Consider the following 20,306-nt stretch of genomic DNA (forward strand, 5'->3'; position numbering starts at 1 on the left):
CTTGTTGTTTCAATAATTAAATTTATTTAAGGTAGATATTTTTAATTGTTGGGTCATTTTGGCTGATTTAGAAGATGGTTTTAAAAACAAACACATATATACATGCATACGATTTAAAGTTCAGCACAAATATAAGATATTCAGGGAATCAAGGTATTTTATCGTGTCATATGTTTAACGTAAAACATATTACAGAGAATAGCCAAAAGTAGTCTTGAAGGAGGATATAAACATTCGAGGAATTACATAAATGTAATACGTGTATATCTAATATTTGTATTAAGCTATATGCTTGACAACAAGAACCTTTCGTAGCACAAATGAGTACATAATCAACACCCACCTGAGTGGCATTAAAACATTCTTAATAAAACTACTGAAGAGTACATAATCCAAAAGTATGCGCATGTCCCGTCGATATGTTTGCAGAAGCTCGCCATTGTATTTTTCCCCAAAGTAAAATGATATCAGTAAAGATTGAACCAATTTTTCCTAGCATTGAAATTCTTTGATAGAGGCCGACTTTAGAACTACACTCACTCTTCCAAAAAAGCTTCAAAAGTATAGGACCACCTAAATGCAAGTGAAAATACCAAAGTTAATGTGGAAACTTGAAACACTCTCCATAAAAGAAAAGCAACCATCAAGACATTTTTGGGAACATCAAGCTAGAGCCATGAAATGAACTAAATTACTTGAGCTCGAATCATCCTCAGCTCTTTAACTTCTCATTTGAGAAAGAAAGAAAGCAAGAAAGTGCACATGTAACTAAACCTCAAATGCATCAAAAGCTAAGACTCGAGCAGCAAGTTCATAAAAGCTATAACCAATAACCAACCATTCTAATTTGTATTGAACTTAGGGCTTGTTTGATAACCTAAATTCAGCACTTAAAACTGAATCAATTAAGTAATAAGTGATTCAGTAGGTTTGATAACGACATTATACATTGCTTAACAAATTAAGTGCTACTTAAAATCTAGGCTAAAAAATTGAAAAAAAAAAGTAGCTTTGAGCTACTTCATTCTGATTGAATTATTGTGTACTTGCATTTAATCACAATACCACCACTACAACCACTCCCACCACCACTCCTACAACCACTCCACCACCGCCACTCTCGCCACCACTCCACCACCATTCATCCACCACCACCACTACCACTCCCCTATCACTCCACCACCCCCACCACCACCACCACTACCACACTATCCTCGCCGACACCACCACAATGTCACCATTGCACAACTATCACTCTACCGACACCACTCACTGTCACCATTACACCATCACTCCACCACCACCACCACCACCATTACACCGCCACCACCACTCACTGTCACCGTTACATCACTTCACCACCACCATTACACCACCATCGCCAGCACTCCACCCCCACCCCCACCCCCACAATCACCATTCCACCATTATTATAAGTACATTGCGACCATTAGTAAATTAAAAGAGAATCGGAACTAAAATTAATTTATTTTTTTTTAATTCAGTACTTAATATGTTTTACTAAACAGCTTTTCAGTTTAAAAAATTCAGCATTCAGCTTTTAGTACTTAATTTTTCAGCATTCAATTTTAGTTTTCAGTTGTCAGCAGCACAAGATGGCAAAATGTGTCATGATGGACCTAAAGAGGAATAATAAAGGAAACCTCTTTTGTTGAATAAGGATGATCTTCTCCAGCAACAAATGACAATAGCCTTCAAACATGAGAAAAACCTCTAGGCCTTGTTTGACGAGTGTGTTAGGGTTTGATATAGGATTGTTAATCCTATGGAACCACTTATCCTTTGTTTGATTGCACAAATATGGGGAGGATTACTAATACCATGGGATTGTCAATCCCACAATTAGATAGGATTCATAATACCTTCTGGGCGTGTTTGATTGGGGGGATTGGATTAACAATCCCCCCACCCTCTCTTATCCCATGTTTGTGTGTGTTTTAGTCCTGGAACTAATAATTCCATCCGGATTGATTGTCCTTTTTATGAGGGACAATATAATCCTAAGATTATTGAACTAATAATCCCCTCACTAATAATTCCTTGACCACAATCCCATCTAATCCAATCCCTCCAATCAAACAGGGCCTCTCCCACTTGGTATTAGCAATCCTGTCCAAAGGTCACTAAGCCGAATTACCTCATTGTCCAAGAAAATTTCAATTATTCCTGACAATGCCCCTCCCGGCTCCCATTAACTACACTCACTTACACCAACAAAATAAGATCCATATTACATATTTTTAGCAATATATGTCGAGATATATAAGTCGTTGAAAATGTACTCAAAATCACAGTGGACAATTAGATAGGAACAGGGGAAGTAACATTTTCCTTTTCTGATTGGCCAGGAGATAGACTGTGCACGCGCACACGAGGCGCGTAACGATAACACATCGAAAGTTGCTGCCCTATTGTAAACGCTGCTGGGAGGCCAAGGCCAATCAAGCCTTGCCAATTTTGATCGGACAGAGAGAGAGAGAGAGGTACGAGAGCACATCGAAGCAGATACCGAGAGAGAAAAAGATGAGGAAGTTCGATCCCTGGCCCGTTTTCTTCCGCCGTGAATGGAGTCGGAACTGGCCTTTCCTGGTCGGTTTCGCCATAACCGGCACCATCATCACCAAGATGTCTCTCGGCCTTACTGGTACCCATCTCTCTCTCTCTCTCTCACTAATCAAGTTCTCCTTAACCAAATTAGTAAATCTAATCGATGCTTTTAACCGTGTTTACAGAGGAGGATGCGAAGAACTCCCCTTTCGTGCAGAGGCACAAGAGGTGAATCTCGTTCTCATTTGCCCTAATTTCATTGAAATTTTAGAATTTGGCTGCGTATGTGGTTTTAGATCGATATATTGGTAGCACGTAGGGTTCACGAAATGGTGCGTGAATACTTGCCTGAATGTGTTTGTGTATGTATAGGTGGATGATTAGATTGATGGATGGTTTCCCTGTTGTGCATATGAAACACGAAGTATTAGTGGTGGTGTGTATATAGCTTTAATATCTCACTTGGATCCTCTTGACGATAGTGTTTGGGCTTGTACCGCTACCAGTCAGTTTTGGATTAACTACTAGCACTTGAAGTGATTCATCAGTCATTATTACAAGGCTGGGTAGAAATAGGGCAACCGGTTATTTTTCGATTGACTTCTAGACTCCTTGAAGTGATTCGTCATTCATTTTAACAAGGCTGGGTAGACATGAAACCCAAGTCACCTCTATCTCTTAAATCACCAATTGGGTTGAATTCAATTTGTTTAGCTTAAGTTAGTTTGAGAATTCACAACCAACAATCCGTTTTCCTGAATGAAATAAGGCAACTTGGCTCCTTGAGGTGAGATATCCGGCAGAAACCCCTGATCTATACAAGTTCGGGTGTTGGCAGTGTACGGTTAAACCTTAGTTTAGATATGATGAACTCGAAACCACCTCAGGCCCAGCTCTACCTTCAAAGCAAGTGAAGGGCTTGCACAATAAGGCCCCGGTTTGACCCTTTTTTATTTATCTTTTGAAAGCTTAAGGCCAACAAAATAAAAATCTTTTTTTTTTGTGTCTGTCATAAAACATATGAATTGGTCACTTTTTTGGTCCAAATGTCTAACAAGAAATCCCATTGCCCTAGTCTGGGTATTTGTAGAAACTAAGGGGGTTGAAGACCAATAAATGAGTTATTTATACGGTGTATTCTTGTCACGCCTGGATCCAATTTCCTGAAACCTTCTTTCCAATGACCGTACGATGTAGAAAAACTGTGTCATACTACTCCAACGCTTATTACTTGGTGTGGTAAATCCCGCTTGATATCAAGAGTCTGTAGGGTCAAACAGTTACAAGAAAGTGAGTTTGAAATGAAAAGATTTAACAGGAAATCAGTAGATTTTGTTTGATTCAAATAAGTTTTTTGTAAAAATACGTTTGCACAGGCAACCACTAGATCTACTAACTCATCCCATATAGCCAAAGATCGTCTACTTCCAACAAAGTTATGTCAACACTATTAACCTGAGATCATCTCAATTAAGTACATTAGCAAAGTTAGGGGCCATTTCATATAGCTCGCTATGGTAGGAATCCACCCTCATATCTTATATATGAGCTAATACTTATTTGAAGCCAAAAACCGGGACAAACACTCTCGCATTACCCTGTGAGCAAGGCAAAGCAGGGATATTGGGGCATGAACCTCCCAATACATTTCACGAATAATTTTAATCCATGATATTCAAACCATTAAACCAATCAGGTCACATTTCAAAAAAAGAGATAGCAGTAATGAAAACATTTTAATTCTCATTTTTCTTAACCGAGGGTTTAACAGGGACCTCAACCTAACCCCCAGGTGGAGCTGAAGTGGGCCTACCTTTGTGGACCTAGCACAAAGCACATGATGATGCAAATGAGTAGCAAGAATTTATCGAACGTTCTATATATGCTTGAATATGTATTCTAGAGAATAAAGTTGATTCAGAATTTCTTATCTAACTACAACCCAATTAACCTTACGGGCTAAATGCACTTTCAATCATAGTTTGTAGCACCTAACTTCTGTTTTTACCACATATAGTGAGTAATTTCAGCACTCTAGCACGCCTCTTATGACGCCATTACAATTTCCAGCACCCAATCTCAGCACTTCGGCTCAAATACATAAGTTTTGGCATGTTAGATCTGAATACATGACTCGGCATCTAAAACATAAATTCAGCAACTAATTAACTTGATAGACAATTTTTTCAGCATTTAAAGTGTATTTCCTGCAGCTAGTCACTTTATGCTTCAGCTTCTAAGCATTAGTTTCAGGCTTTCAGCTTTTAATATCAATTTCAGCAACTAAATAGTGCATATCATGATATGCATTGTTGGACCTATTTCCTAACCTTTAGGTTTTGGAATAATTTGTAACTTAACATGCTGATGGGTGAGGTACTGGGTTCAAGTCTCGCCGTTTGCATTTATTTCCCATTCCCATTCTGCTTCTCCCCTTCTACTATTTCTCAATCACCATTAATGGTATTTGCTCTTCTTGAATACATTGGTTGTTTGCTTGTGTTGTTGATGGATATCAAGTTGTGCTGCTCTTTGGTAAGTTACTTTGTTATCTATCCATCATCTTTAGTAGTTGTAAGCGGGGTGCTTTGTTTAAATTTTGATTCCATGTAATGATTGGGAAGTGCGTCTTGGACTTCTTAGGCACTTAATATTCCATGTAGTCATGTACTGATAAAGTTCCTGGTGACAAGTATTTTGTTTTTTTCAATTGCATAATTGGTTGTTTTTGTAATTCTATTTTTCATTTGGATAGAACTGCTCAGTGTCAAATGCTTTGTAAGAAACATAGACCTCGGGCATAGTCTGGAGTTTGTTTGCACTGGTTAACATGTGAATTTTGGTATTTTTGCAGGTGATTTCTTAATGCTCGAAGTAGAGAGGAGTTGAATCTTCGAAGATTTCCTTGTTGCCCAATAAATTGGCTGAATGTTTGAAAGAGTTCAGAACTTTATTTTACTCTTCCTATCATGAAGGATAGGATTTGTGACGTTGTCAGCTTGCTTACTGTTTTCGGTTTTCTTCGATTATTCTTGAAGAATTGAACTTATCTATGAGATTCGTGTTTCTGGTTTTTTTCTCTATATTCTGCAATTGATTTACTGTCTACAGCTAATAGATCCATTAATCTCAGTTAACAATCTCATCTTTAAGCTTTTGGGGGCAGCGACATGGCCTTGGCATGCATAGGGTCAATGCACCAAATTAGGAATAGCATAATTTTGCAATTGGGAGTTGCATTTTTTGCCGTGAAAAAGGCATGGAAAAGATCCATGTGGACTGGGACTACATATTTTCTTTCAAGTTGTTTTGTCTCTTAGGGGTATTGTGTTTGTTGCAGGTTTACAAACTAGATTTTATCTGTTTTTTTTGGTTAGGGAGTAGAAATTGCGTGGGTAAATATTAGATCAAGAAATGGAGTGGAGGGAAAAATTAAGGGGTATTTTGGACTCCAAAACAAATTTTATTCATCATCTAAGATTTCAACTACTTTCTATAATAGTGGAGTTTAATTGACCTATGAACATTATCATGTGCCTTAGGGGCACACATTAACAAAATCCAATTGTGCACAAGCCATCCTTCTAGCCGAGAAGAGAAGTATTTCCTCCTCCGCACGGTTCCCTACCCCTCCCAAATTAAAGCTAATACAAACATATCATACTTAACTTTTCCCCTTCAAATCCTTCAATACCCCTCTCTTTTCTCTTAATTCAAATGGTGCGAGATGGTACATGACTGTCTTGACATCCACCGAAAGAGATCACGTCAATTTCTAGTTGCAAACACACAAATGTTACATATGGAGTCAAATTAAGCCTCATCGCATGAGAAACATTTGAAAGAAGTCCGGTAATGGTTTGAGAATAAATATTAAAGTTGTTTTTGATATAACTTGGGAGTTCCTACTAAAAATTACTCCCTCCGTCCCTAATATAAGTGTTTGGCGCGCAAAATTAGGCTTTACAAAACACGCATATTTTTTATTAAAAAACTTAATTTTTTTTCACAATCTAATAGAACTTATTGCTATTTATTGATTTGTGAAAAAAATTTAATTCTTTTAACGAAACAAATGCATCTTTTTGAAGGCCTAGTTTTGCGCGCTGGACATTTATTAAGGGGCGGAGGAAGTAGTTTTATACTTATTAATACTCAAAATAGTTCACTTATATGGGTTTTTTTTTAAAAAAATGAGATTTTAATGATATGTTTTGGTAAATGATATTGACACTTCAAAAATTGATGCAGACACTTCAAAACCAGTGTAATTTCAAAGCTACTTTCCTTTACTTTTTGGAGTGCCTGCATCAATTTTTGGAATGCCAATATCATTTCCCTATATTTTTATTGGAATGCTATTTGCTTTGCAATATAGGCTTATTTACTTTTTTTGGTCCTCTTTGTATTTGTTAAGTGTCATTTTCATATCCAAACTATCAATTTCACTAATTTGGTCCCGAAAATTTAGAATGTGCATCAAAGTAGCCCGCCAATGCCATTTATTTTGGCCATAAAACAGGGGGCCTTTTAGTCAATTCACCTAATATGTTGATTTATCTTTTGCTCCCAAAAGTCTGGATCAGCGTCATTGTGGTCCCTAATGTAAACATCACAAATACGCCAACAGATTAAAAAAATATACTAGGGCCCTATCACTTATGATCAACCCACTTCTCTCTCTACAATGTACCTTCGCTAAACCACAACCATATTCACATTGCCACCCACCACCAACCTACACCACCAAACACAATAGCTATCACTCTTATTTGTTCCTCTCTTATCTTCTATGTAGTCTCTTCTTTTCATGTCATGTGATAAGTAAAATAGCATACGAAAAGTGTTAGATTTACGTCCTTTTATGTCTGCTGATGGAAATATTTTAGTTTGAGAAAATATTTTTCTTATTTTGGAAAAATCAAACAGTGGAGCCTTATTTGTCATAAAATTAGTACTATTTGAGTCAGAAGGATTTAGGACCGCAGGGAGTAAAATAGAATACATGGAGTGTAAGTTCAATAGTGGTCAAGGTATTGACAGAGTGATACTCCAAAATCATGAATCACCCAAAGCGAACAGTTTAAGCATCTAGATTTTTTGTTATCTTTTGTCTTATGTTTAGAATATCTACGCGTAGGAACAAGATGACGCTTAGTCCATACATTGGTCACTAAAAAGGTAAATAAAACATATAATTTAAATGACCATGATGCCCCTGATTTAGATGGCCAAATAAACGACGTCTGGCTTGGGGACTACTTTGATTCATACTCCCTCCGTCTCAATTTAATTGTCCTCTGTTCTATTCTAACCTGCTAAAAAATGAGTTATATCTTTAAATCCGTAATAAATTTCATATTGAATATGAATCTTGTTTGATAGATTTTGATTAGTTCTATAATACAATATTTTCAGAATCACATAAAATATTATAAATTACAAAGATATAATCAATTGAAAAGTGACACGAACTTTAAAAAATGATAATTAAATTGGGATGGATGGAGTATTTTAAACATTGGGAACCAAATCCGAGCAATTGATAGGGTGGGGACGATTATTTTAAACGCTAGGATCTTGAAATGTAAACAGGGTCACGGATTATGGTATAAATATATTATTTTGCAACGAGTTTACCACCGGTGGCTGTAGTTTAGTGGTAAGAATTCCACGTTGTGGCCGTGGAGACCTGGGCTCGAATCCCAGCAGCCACACCAAATCTTTTTCCCTTTTTCCGCTTCCCTTCCCCCTCCAACGACGCCGTTTTCTTCCAAATCTCCAATCTCGATCTTTCATTTCTGCCCTCTCTTCGATTTGTACACAGCACTCCCTCTCTCTTTCTCTCTCTCGCACCAGAGTCAGTCAACTGGTAGAAGAATCGTCGTCGCAACCGCCGCCCCAAAAGTAAGTTTCTCAATCGCCCCGACCTTTATCGAGCATTGCATCAATTCGTAATTTTCCTTTTGTGGTCCCATAGACGCGTCGTTTGATTCTAGGGTTTTATTTTTCAGTCGATGCACAACAGATGCAACACGAAATACGTGGATCTCTTTTCTTGATTGATTAATTGTGCTTAGAATGTGCAGTCAGAGCTCAAAATGACTATCTTTGTTCTGCTGTTGACGGAGATCTGTGCTGCTAGTCCTCGATTTTGACTATGATGATCTCGTGATTATTAGTAATGTTTTGTCTCGTCGACGTGCTATGGAGAAAATTGATAGGGTTTTCTAATCCTTCCTCAACATTTTTTTGTTGTTGTTGTAAATTTCAACACTCAATTATAGATACTGAGGAGCAAATAGAATGAGAAGCACCATAGAAGTGCGAAAACTCTTGTTGAGGAATATCTGTTTGGAAACGGTAGACGGAAAAGAAATTACAAAACAACTGTTTTGTGATGTGAGATTTCTCGTTTTCTGAGCATTTGCTGCGTTGGGAACGCATGATTTACGGATCAGATTTGGTAGTCGAGGTCATTTAAGAGTTAAGACAAATGTTGGTACTACAATGACTTGCGGTTCCTATTCCAGGGAAGAATAAGACATAATAATCTGCAGCAGGAATGATTCCTATTAAGCACATTACCCTTTCAAACGGTACCACTTTGTTCTTCACTTTCATATCTGCCTTTCTCTTCATTTGCCCCTCTCTTGTCCTTCTATATCGGAAACATTAGAACCTAGGCTGTCAGCCTGTCAACCAACATCAACACCTCAGACCAACCGGAGACAAAATCAGGATTTCAGTTCGTAGATGTGATGTAAACTATGATGTATGGCATGACCAATTTTTTGAAACCATTTGACATGAACTACTGTGTTCCAGTCCGTAGATGTGATGTAAACTATGATGTAATAGCTGATTTATTTTTGAAAATATTATTTCAACTGAAAACTAATTACAGCTGCCTTGTATAAAGGGGTGAAAAGAATGATAAATCAAATTATATCATTAAGAACATATAAAAGTAAAGGTGAATGACCTAATGTCATTAATGCTTATCCAATTCTTTCTCCTTAAAACCAAATTAGACGTCCTAGATGCTAGTCCAAAAACTACTCAGCTGATATCTAGCCAATTTTTTCTGAAATGAAACTGAAAGGGCTTTTTTACTTGCTCCTTTGCGTAGTTTTTTTCCCTTTTTGTGTTGCATGATGACAAATATGTGTGGAGAACTATGTGGAAACACATTTTGGACCCTGGCTTGTTTGCACAAGTTTCAGTAACACCTCCAGTTATTATTTGGGGGGTGTGGACACACTTGCGTGAATTCGGGTAACGGCTACAAGGGAGAAATCGAAAGGAAACTGTATCTGGCCAGGGCGTAAACTCGTGAGCTACCGAGGGTAGGGAGAATCGCTCATGTCTTATTGTGGAATGTGAAAAAAAAAAGTCTCCCCGTCACAGCAGGGGGGTTGCTTCCTCTGTTGTTCCCAGGGAGCTCTTGCCAGGGAGACCTATGTAGCACGGACAGGACACGGTCACAGAAATTTTCAAAAAATGGGAGACATATAAAGCACACAAAAATCAGAAAAACATTCAAATAAGATAAAAGTTTACCCTAACCAGATAGCCCAAATTTCCAACATTCACCTTTGCAGTACATTGTTTTCTTGTCATTACATCTATACCTTGCAACAAAAAGTGTGGTATGATTCACATTTCTCATCACAACCTATCCACCACCATCTAGTACTTACTACTGTACTTATTGCCTTAAGCTTCTAGTGTCTACTACTTAGTCCATTGCACGAAAAAGGACTATCTTAAGCATTGAAGGACCTACTAGGCCTCAACTTCTACTATGTCTTCCTCCCCATGAGCATCATCTCCATCATCAGTAAACCCAACTGCCTCCAACTCATGTTCATCTAGTGAGAGTTCAGCAACTCCAGAGGAAATGGAATTCTTTGCTATTAGTGAAACTATTTGCTGCTTTTGTGCCAACCCTCTAAGGAAGACCCATTTGATTCGTTTTATTTTGAATATAAAAGCACTAAAGATGATTGACCTAATCTGACCGATAGGAAAAGGGGAAATGAACTTTTCCAATAAGTAAAGTAAGGAAAGGAAAAATAAAGAGACCACGGCACAGATGTCTTCATTTGGTTTGTGAGCCACTCAGCTACCTTACTTTCTGTATTCGCTGTTTTAGCATGCCCTGTTCTTCTTATTGTTGTTCTTTTAATCGCATTTTTACCCTCGAAGTGTCCCTAAGTATCCTGAGAGTGTCCGAAAAGTGTCGCAGGAGTGTCGGACCCTGAAGTGTCCCGTATGATTCCAACACCGGTGCGTTGCTTCTGGCGGAGTGTCGGTCCTACATAGGAGGAGGGAGACCTTAGGATAAGTTGCTAAAGCAAACTGAAGGGGAAGATCTACTTAATATGAATTTTGGTTTTGAAAAGCAGCACAAGTAGAGTTATTCAATGAGCTAGGGGACCTTGGTCCCCAGTGATCCATGAGAAGGTCTGTCCCTCATATGAAAGATAGCCACCACCATCTCTGGTGGCAATCACACAGCAACAATCTTCTTCTTCTCTGTTTCAAACCGAATTTTAGAAGACGTTGGAGTCTGGACAAAAAAAGAGAGACCAAAAATACGTGACCGGAAGCAGAAGAGCCCCTGGAAAGTGGTTTTGGAGTTACAAGGGCACTCGGCGGGGTCTTGGGATAATTGAGTTTGGTTTTAATCACCTGATGTGTTTTGGTTGATTTTGGGAGGGCGTTACAGTGTGGTCTGAATATGTGGTGGTGATGGTTGTGGTTTGTCAGAAGAGTGATGATTTCTCAGGCTGTGTGAGTGCTTAAGCTTCAGAGAGACAAAAGAGGAATAAGAGAACGAAAGAGAATGATGAGGGGGAGAGGGAAAAGCAAAGATGATTGGGAGTAAGTTGCTGTAGAGAGAGAAACACAAGAGAAAGACTGAGAGGAACAAAGAGTAGGCAAGGGTAGAAATGTCATTTTGCATCAATGTTAGTGGTTCCACTGTTTGTTGTCGTGGCATTAGCAACACCCATTTCTAATCTGATTCTTGATTCTTCTCCGCTCATGGCAAAGCTTTGTATCTACCTTGTGCATTTCTGATTTGGTGGAGAATATTCCTCGCCGGAATCTTCTTTTCTGCTAATAGCTGTCCCTCGTCTCCCTTCTAATAAAGTTCCCCATGGATCCGCATGATACTTTTATCTATTTATAATTTGGCGCTAGGGCTTGCATCATCCCCATTTTGCCAGGTGGTGCAAGCTGGTTTTGCAGTATTTTTTTTTCGCTTATCAGTTTCTTTCTCCTTAAAACCAAATAGAAGTCCTAGTTGCTAGTCTAAACTTGAACTAACTCAGCTGATATCTAGCCAATCTTTTTCTGAAGTGAAACTGAGGGCTTTTTAACTTGCTGCTTTGCGTAGTTTTTTTAATTTTCTGTGTTGCACGATGACAAAGGTGTGTGAAGAAATATGAGGAAACATATCTATGATACTTGACGGGAAATGCATTTTGGACCCTGGCTTGTTTGCACAAGTTTCAGTAACACCTATAGTTATTATTTGGAACTATTTAAAAAAAAACATAGATGAGTATATATTTTGTCCTAAGATTGATAGCTTATAAAATATGTACCTCATCTTGATTAGCCTCAATTGCTTTGAAAGGAATTATTACAGTGTAATTGTACTAGAGAAATTGTAGTATTGTATTTCTCTAAACGATGGTTCTAACATAGCTTCTACTTGCATTTTTGCTTCAGATGATTGATGATCAGGACCTTGGTTTCTTTGCTAATTTTCTCGGCATCTTTGTTTTTGCGCTGGTGATCGCATATCATTATGTGGTGGCTGATCCGAAATATGAAGGCAACTGAGTTTCTTTCTGTTATCTGCATGCTGCAAGAACGTCGTCCAGTTTAGTTTTTTCTGATTGAGTTGTTTCATAGAAGGCTATACTGATGTAGCTAAAACTTATTGTCGACCTTCATCAAACTTTTTGCTATTTTTACAGTTTATTCTCTCTCTCTCTCTCTCTCTCTCTCTCTCTCTCTCTCTCTCTCTCTCTCGCGCGCGCGCGCACGCACATGCGCGCACACACATTGGCGGCTGTTGTGGTTGCGACATAGCTCTTAGGTGTTGCAAAAGGGCAACTCTAGTATCCATTTCTGCACACGGTGGGATGATCCACGGTCACCTATCCCGACTAACCTGGTGTTCTGCATGTTTGAATCTTGTAATTAGCTCACTTGAAAATGCAGGATATTTTTTGAGAATGCTAATTGATGCATTCTTCCCTATGCTTTACTAACTGATTCCTATCTAAACTCATCAGTTGGGTCATAATTTTTGACCTACGTAAATATACCTAGAAATTGTGTGAGATTGGTATTTTTGTCTTTCAAAAGATGTTGTGACAAGGCGGTAATCTGGGTACCAAAGTAGAAAGAAATGAACAATATGAAATACTAAAACAAGCACTCACAATGACACAAAGGATTTATTGCTTAAACTGCTAAGGAGATGAAACTTCAAGGGAGGTTTGCACTGTTTTAGCGGCCAGACCCATGAAGTCTTTCTCGCTTACCCAATGGTTAACCAATAATGGTACTCCCTCCATTTTATTTTCTCTGTCCTTTTTTGTTACACTTGTTATTCTTTAAACGCTTATAACTTTTATAATTTTGAAAACTTTGTATTATAGATCTAATCGAGAACTATCAAATAAAATTCATATTGTATATTTTTGAAAATTCATATTAGAAGATATAAGCGATTGAAACTGACATGAATTTCGAAAAAGGACAAAGAAAATGGGACGGAGGAAGTATTACCAAATCTTTGCTGCAGCAAGCTCTCTTTTTCTTTAAAAGAAATTTATTTCTCTCTCTAATCCAGAGCAACTCTCTCTAAAAAACCCTAGCCGCCTCTCTTCCTTTCCCTCCCTTCCCTTAAGGTTTTCATCACCCTTAAGCGGCGGCGGGAGGGGAGGGCTTTGTCCTTGACAGGTGTTTCCTTCCTCCATAGTGATGGTTTTTCTCGTTTTCAATAACTCCTCATTTATAGTGAGGGTTTTCTAACTCGATTTCAGATCTTAGAGTTTGTTTATGTTATTTCCTCTTTTTCGTTCTCTTGCCATCCTTTTCATCACCAAAATGGCGGTTCAAATCCCGACAATCGGTGGTGGTGATGGTTATTTGATGAAGGAAGGCGGTGGTAGAGGCGGTCCAATGACAATTCAGATCGATTGGCTTGTTGGCCTCGTTGCAACGATTATTTAGGTTTTTAATTTGCATGAATTTTCTTTTGTGTGTAGAAGTGCAAATGAGGTGGCCCATTCTTTGGCTATGAGAGGTGGTTTTGGTTTGTTTGTGGCTTTCTAGTTGTTTGATTAATGACGAATGCCACTTCTACATGATTATTGTATGTATTATGTACCTCTGTTTCCTATCAATGAAGTAATTACTGTTACAAAAAAAATAAAAAAAAGAGAAGAAATTCTCTCTTTTCATCTATTCTAATACCAATTTGGTGTCTCCCATATTTTAGATTGTATATATTTTTGTCGCTGCCCAAATTACCCCATCATGAAATACTCCTTCCGTCTCGATTTGTTTGTCCAATTTCGACATACATGTCATTCAAAAAATTATCTGTATCTTGCAATATATAATGTTTTATGTAGTAGGATTTAAAAAACTTTGTCTAATAGAATAAATATTAAAATCTATCAAATAAAATCCATGTTGCATATTTAAAAAATAATAAATTGGAAATGCTAGGCAAAATTTTTGAGGTCCCAAGTTGTAAAAAGAGAAACAAATCGGAACAGAAGAGAATTAAAAAAAAAGGGGCAAATTTCACTTACCTCCCCTGAGGTTTCTGACAATTACAGACACCTCCCCTCAGGTTACTGAAATTGCACTTACCTCCCCTCTGGTTTAGTTGTCGGTTGCAGTTCAGCCCATCCGTTAGTTTGACGTAACGGAAAAGCAATAAAGGTGATGATGTCAGCATAAAGACATTTTTCCATGACAAATCTACCCTTGGCTCAACTTTGAGAAATTATTCGTTGCCCGGACACTGCTTTCTCTCAAAAATTAAGTGTTCTAAATTACAATTCGTTTGAATGGGTGAGAAGGTTTTATTTTATTTATCATTTAATTCTAAAGAGTCATAATTAAATTTTGACTTTAGGGCTCTCGTTGATTAACCCTAAGAAAATCGTAGAATCAAATATTTCTTAGGACTAACCAACGAGAGCCCTGGAGTCAAAATTTAATTATGACCTTTTAGAATTAAATGATCAGAAAAATAAAATCTTCTCACCCATTCAAATGGATTGAAATTTGGAACACTTAATTTTTCAACCTACAGTTTATATATTAAAAAATATGATTAAAAAATTAAGTGTTCCAAATTTCAATTCGTTTGAACCGATAGAAAGATTTTAGTTTTCTGATCATTTTATCATAAATGGTCATAATTAAATTTTGACTATAGGGCTCTCGTTGATTAACCCTAAGAAAATCGTAGAATCAAATATTTCTTAGGACTAACCAACGAGAGCCCTGGAGTCAAAATTTAATTATGACCCTTTAGAATTAAATGATCAGAAAAATAAAATCTTCTCACCCATTCAAACGGATTGAAATTTGGAACACTTAATTTTTCAACCTGCAGTTTATATATTAAAAAATATGGTTAAAAAATTAAGTGTTCCAAATTTCAATTCGTTTGAACCGATAGAAAGATTTTAGTTTTCTGATCATTTTATCCTAAATGGTCATAATTAAATTTTGACTATAGGGCTCTCGTTGATTAACCCTAAGAAAATCGTAGAATCAAATATCTCTTAGGATTAACCAACAAGAGTCCTATAGTCAAAATTTAATTATGACCATTTAGAATTAAATGATCAAAAACATAAAATCTTCCCACCCATTCAAACGAATTGAAATTCGAAACACTTAATTTATTTTCGTTAAATTTGGTTAAGTGTTCCAAAATGATTCAGAGGCTCGTTTGGAGGCCCAAACGGTCTCAGAAAGTTAAAAAACACGCGGCACATGTAAACTTTTCCCTTACACATCACAACCCTACACTACACGTGGTGGGTAGGTAGCTAAAACATTGTATACTTTTCCCTTTTATTTTTTCCCTTTTCTTTATTCTTCCTTGTTCTTTTATCCGGCTTTCTTTATTCAGTATAATACCATGGGCAAATAAGTATTTTTGCTTCCTCCGTTAGGTTCTGTTACTTGCTAACCCTGACAGGGAAGGTAAGTGCAATTTCAGTAACCTGAGGGGAGGTGTCTGTAATTGTCAGAAATCTCAGGGGAGGTAAGTGAAATTTGCCCTTAAAAAAATTATCATCGAAACTCAAATTTTTACGAATGAAAGACAAAAATAAACTTCTCTCCTACTTTTTTGTTTGGTTCTTGTTCCTCTACACCTACTTTTTTGTTTAGCACAGCAGAGAAGATGCTCTAAAACTTCTCTCCCACTCCTCTCTCCAGAATGAGAGAGGAGCTTTCCGTCCGGTTGCTCTTTTTTCGGGCTCATACCGGATATACGTTAATGATCGAAATCGTTCACTATGTACATATCGTCAAGTACTTGGACCATGCGATTCCGTTTGGATTTTGAAGAAATTTTTTGAAAGTAATGAGTATTTATTGAAAACCAACAAAGAAATTTTAAGATCCAAACGCCATTAAAAATGTGTGTTGATCGAATACACCTGATCCAAAAGCATTTCATCTTGGAAAAAGTGGGAAAAAGTGTTGAATTACTCGAGGATATATCTATACATAATGAGCGATTTCGAAAAAAGAGTAACCAGATGGGAAGCTCCTCTCCCATTCCCATTATACTGGAGAGCGGAGCCAGATTAATTCCTTTCGTTTCGGTCTGTTCTCCCTCCGTGCACGGTTGAGTTCACTTTTCTCTCTCATCTTCCCTTCCCACTGACGCTCTTTTCCAAAATTTCAAATTCCCGCCGCGTTTCTTCCTTTTAAACACGGAGGGAAAAAGGAAAGCAAACCCCCAGTCTTGCTTCAACCACCGCTTCACTCCCTGAAAACACCTCCAATTGATTCTCCGGCGACGGACCGAAGAATCCGTTTTCAGGGAAATCAATACTAATGGACGAAGGCGGCAGCGGTGATCTTACAGCGACGTCGTTCAACGACCTTCCGGCCGACGTCGTGATGGACATCCTGTCGAGGTTGCCGGCCAAAACCCTGATCAGGTTTTCCTCCGTCCGCAAATCATTCCACTCCTTAATCCGAACTCCCATCTTCATAGCCAAACACCTCCATTTCCACTCGTCCAACACTTCTCACCTCTTGATCGTCCCACCGAACCTTTCCAGCGGAAACCCATGTTCTCTTCTCTGCGACAGCGACACAAACACAAGGCAGGCAACATTTGATCTCCCTCTCAAGACCAAAACCCCTACTGCCGAGGTCATCGGTTCTTCCAACGGCCTCGTCTGTATTGCAGACCGTTTCGGGCTTCGACAAGCCGTGTACCTGTGGAACCCCTCGATTCGGAGGTACAAGACCCTCCCTCCCTCGTGTTTTTCCGAGCAGCTGAGGCACTGGAGTACTTATGCTGTTATTGGGTTTGGGTTTTGCGAATTCGATAGCGACTACAGGGTTGTGAGGGTTGTTTACTGCCCCGATGATTGTGGCAATTTCATGGGAAAAGTTAAGCCTGAAGTTGAGGTTTATAGTCTGAAAAAGGATTCTTGGAGCAAGGTTGCGGGTATTGTTGTGCCCCGCATTGCAGAAAGCGGATCCGTAGCGTTTGCTAACGGGGGTGTGCATTGGTTGGCGGCGAAAAAGATACTTACTGCCTTCGAGGTTATTCTTGCATTTGATCTTAAGGATGAGGTTTTTCGGGAGTTGGGTCTTCCTAAAAAATTGGTCAAGGTATTTGAAGAAAGGGCCATGGGCCTGGTCTCGTTTGGTATCAAGGAATTTGGAGGATCACTTTCGCTTTTCGTCAATTGCTTTCCTAGAGATGAGAGCTGTTCTGTGTGGTGGATGAAAGAATATGGTAATGCTAAATCTTGGACTAAACAGTTCACTGTTGTGCTGCCTCATGGAAAGGTGGATCGCGTGTTCGTGTTTACAAAGAGTGGAAAGATTATAGCTGAAACTTATGATAGGAAGCTGGTTTCGTATGATCCTGAAAAGAAAAATGTTCAGGATATCGTGCTTGGTGATGGGCGATTTGGAGCACTGGGTACTTTCACAGAGAGCCTTGTTATGCTAGAGCGAAGGAAACGTACCTTCTTTTGATCCGGAGGAGAGCAGATCACGACGGCTAGATGATCTTGGTCAGTTTCTAGTAGTAGTAGTATTATGGTTACTTCTTGTAGCTAGTTGCTGCATGACTGGGCTTGATGGAGGAGTTGCATTGGCATCTTTTGTTTTCTATTTTGGACGCCTCTGCTCTTATCAGTATAAATATTGTAATGCCAGATTTCTAGCAGTTTGTAGGGCTTGGCGTCGTGACGCTTTGTTTTGTTGATATCTAACTGTCTCTCGAACTGGCTTCTTTTGTAGCTTCAACTAACTAAGTTGATTCACTACCAATATCAACTCGCTGAAGTTCAATTGTTCGGTTTATTAAGTTTCCAGTTTCTCATGGCACATCAGTTCTCTATTTGTTGTCCTTATAAATTTGCCATCATGCTTGTTCCTTTTTCATGACACGTAAAAAACTGCGACTAAGAAGATGTAGAGTCAGTCATTTGTGTAAGTTTGATCTGTTTAACTATGGTCAGGATGGTTCAAAAAATTTTCTGTTAGGTTTTAGGTGATGGGTGGTGTGGACATGCAAGTTAGTTCAACTCAAACTCTATCCTAGGTTTAACATATTTGTGTTGTTGCAATATGGGTATCTGCATTCCGCGCCAACTGCCAATGCATGGAGTGAAACATTCTCTAGGAATTGCTTTAAAGCTGTGGCAGTATTTTGTGCCTTATAAGTTATAACCCTTGACCAAATTCTATGCTTAAACTCATGTTTTATAGTTCCTCCCACTTGTCTTCTGACAAGGACATTTAGGAAAATATGTTCTCAAATGCAAGAAATTAGTACCTTTGAATTTTTGAAGGTGGAAAGAAGAGGACCCTGTCTCCTTCAGATTATGGGTATTGGTTTCTCATTTGTGATCAAGAGATCGCTTTTCTATTTTGGTCACTTTCTAGTTTCTATAAGTATGCTATAATTCTTTGCAGGTGGCTCTGCCAAGTATAATATTATCTTCGTTGATCCTTTCTTTTAAGAGTTATTGCACTGGAATCTGAACGTCCCTTTGGGGCTATGCGCAAGTCAAAAATTCTCTTTTTGGAACCCATTTTTAGGGAACTCAATAAAAAAAATTAGTAAAAGGAAAAATATATTTGGGAATTCGAAAAAGTTTCAAAGTTTTCAAAGAAGGAACAAAATTCTTTATATAAAAATCTCAAAAAAACAATAAAAAGGACTATCAAAAAGTTGGTTTCTACTGATTTATCTGAAACCCGGTGAGGTTTTTGTTCCCAGAAATTACGGTGGCAATGTCAATTTTGTTTCCATCTCAGCTTCGTTTATCTTTTAAGAGTTATTATTGAGTTAGAATGTGGTAAAAAAATGGGTACCGCAAAACCCAAAAATGTCGTTATTTCGTATCATGGAACCAACTCAAAACAATCGAGTTTGATTCCATAAATTTGCATCACTCTAGCGAATCTGAATAAATTTATCGATGGGTTCCATAAACAAAAGGAGTTGTTTTCAAAACGTTCAATAATTGACAAATAAAAGGAGAATTGAAGTTAATTTTGATGAAAATTCTAAGAAAATTGATCAGAGAAGAAGGTTCAGACTAAATAGGGCCTCTTTCAGTGGGAATCATAAGAGTGCAAATCTTCGAATTTGAGGGTTGCAATTGATTGAAAGAGCAAGAAGAGAGGGATGAATTTAGGATTGCAGAGGGTGGTGATGTGTATTGTCATGGTGGCATAAGAGAATGAGACAAAGGTGGGAGAGAGAGTGAAAGATGGACACGAAGACTTCGGACTAGGGAAGGTCGTTTCGTTCAACCCGTCCGTTTTCGATCTGATTCCACTCCTGAATGGATTGGTAATTTGGAGATATGTTTGGAGATTGGGTAAGATATTGGAATTTTTTTCTGAAAATTTTCGGGGATTAGGTAAGAGGCGAGGACTGACATATTCCCGCCTCGAATTCGTTCCCCATTTGCTCCCCAGTCCCCACCTCGCCCTGTCCCCGAAATATATGTACACCTTTTAGTATTACTTATATTTGTCTAGGGTTTCTTCTCATTAACACTCCCAGTTCTTATTTTTTCGGCGCCGCATACACCTTTTCTACTATTCTCCGTTGTTTGGTTACTTGTATATATTGTAAGCAAATTTGTGCTCAGGGTAGTCCTATGGTATACACCCCTTATTAGAGGGTGTACCGTACGCATCATAATTTTAAACCCTTGGATTTCAAAGTAAATAATCCGGACTACCCATTTATTAAATCAATTTATAAAATAAAAAAAGAGCTTAGCAGGTAACAGGTTGTTCTCTCCTCATTGACTTTCTCTCCCTCTCCCTCATGTGTAAAATACTACAAATTATATAACATAACCACAATTGTTATGACAACACAAAAAATTGACACTTTCTTACCATAATGTGTTGTACCAAAAGAAATCGATCAAAAGATACTAGATACAAGACCAAAA

General features: G+C 38.1%; 3 protein-coding genes and 1 non-coding gene across 4 annotated transcripts; all 4 read left to right on the forward strand.

Annotated features, from left to right (window-relative positions):
• Positions 1-2,446: 2,446 nt before the first annotated feature.
• On the forward strand, positions 2,447-2,800 carry LOC131322004 (ATP synthase small subunit 6, mitochondrial). Its single transcript, XM_058353085.1, has 2 exons — positions 2,447-2,665; positions 2,754-2,800. The coding sequence occupies exons 1-2, from the start codon at positions 2,545-2,547 to the stop codon at positions 2,798-2,800; spliced, it is 168 nt and encodes a 55-aa protein (XP_058209068.1). The 5' UTR covers positions 2,447-2,544.
• A 5,413-nt stretch (positions 2,801-8,213) lies between these two features.
• Positions 8,214-8,285, forward strand: TRNAH-GUG (transfer RNA histidin (anticodon GUG)). Its single transcript has one exon. It is a non-coding gene; the product is annotated as a tRNA-His (tRNA).
• LOC131322005 (dolichyl-diphosphooligosaccharide--protein glycosyltransferase subunit 4A) lies at positions 8,258-12,576 on the forward strand. Its single transcript, XM_058353086.1, has 2 exons — positions 8,258-8,475; positions 12,313-12,576. The coding sequence occupies exon 2, from the start codon at positions 12,313-12,315 to the stop codon at positions 12,424-12,426; it is 114 nt and encodes a 37-aa protein (XP_058209069.1). The 5' UTR covers positions 8,258-8,475; the 3' UTR covers positions 12,427-12,576.
• Positions 12,577-16,483: 3,907 nt separating this feature from the next.
• On the forward strand, positions 16,484-18,132 carry LOC131322006 (F-box protein CPR1-like). The gene has a single exon (XM_058353087.1). It carries the CDS (start codon positions 16,696-16,698, stop codon positions 17,857-17,859), a length of 1,164 nt encoding a protein of 387 aa, XP_058209070.1. The 5' UTR covers positions 16,484-16,695; the 3' UTR covers positions 17,860-18,132.
• The last annotated feature ends 2,174 nt before the right edge of the window (positions 18,133-20,306 follow it).

Source organism: Rhododendron vialii, chromosome 4a (assembly GCF_030253575.1).
Source record: "Rhododendron vialii isolate Sample 1 chromosome 4a, ASM3025357v1".
In the NCBI taxonomy this organism is placed as follows: domain Eukaryota; kingdom Viridiplantae; phylum Streptophyta; class Magnoliopsida; order Ericales; family Ericaceae; genus Rhododendron; species Rhododendron vialii.

Coding starts and splice junctions, on each gene's coding strand:
- LOC131322004 (XM_058353085.1), top strand. CDS start 2,545: ATGAGGAAGTTCGATCCCTGGCCCGTTTTCTTCCGCCGTGAATGGAGT. Junction 2,666..2,753: donor GATGTCTCTCGGCCTTACTG/GTACCCATCTCT, acceptor CCGTGTTTACAG/AGGAGGATGCGAAGAACTCC.
- LOC131322005 (XM_058353086.1), top strand. CDS start 12,313: ATGATTGATGATCAGGACCTTGGTTTCTTTGCTAATTTTCTCGGCATC.
- LOC131322006 (XM_058353087.1), top strand. CDS start 16,696: ATGGACGAAGGCGGCAGCGGTGATCTTACAGCGACGTCGTTCAACGAC.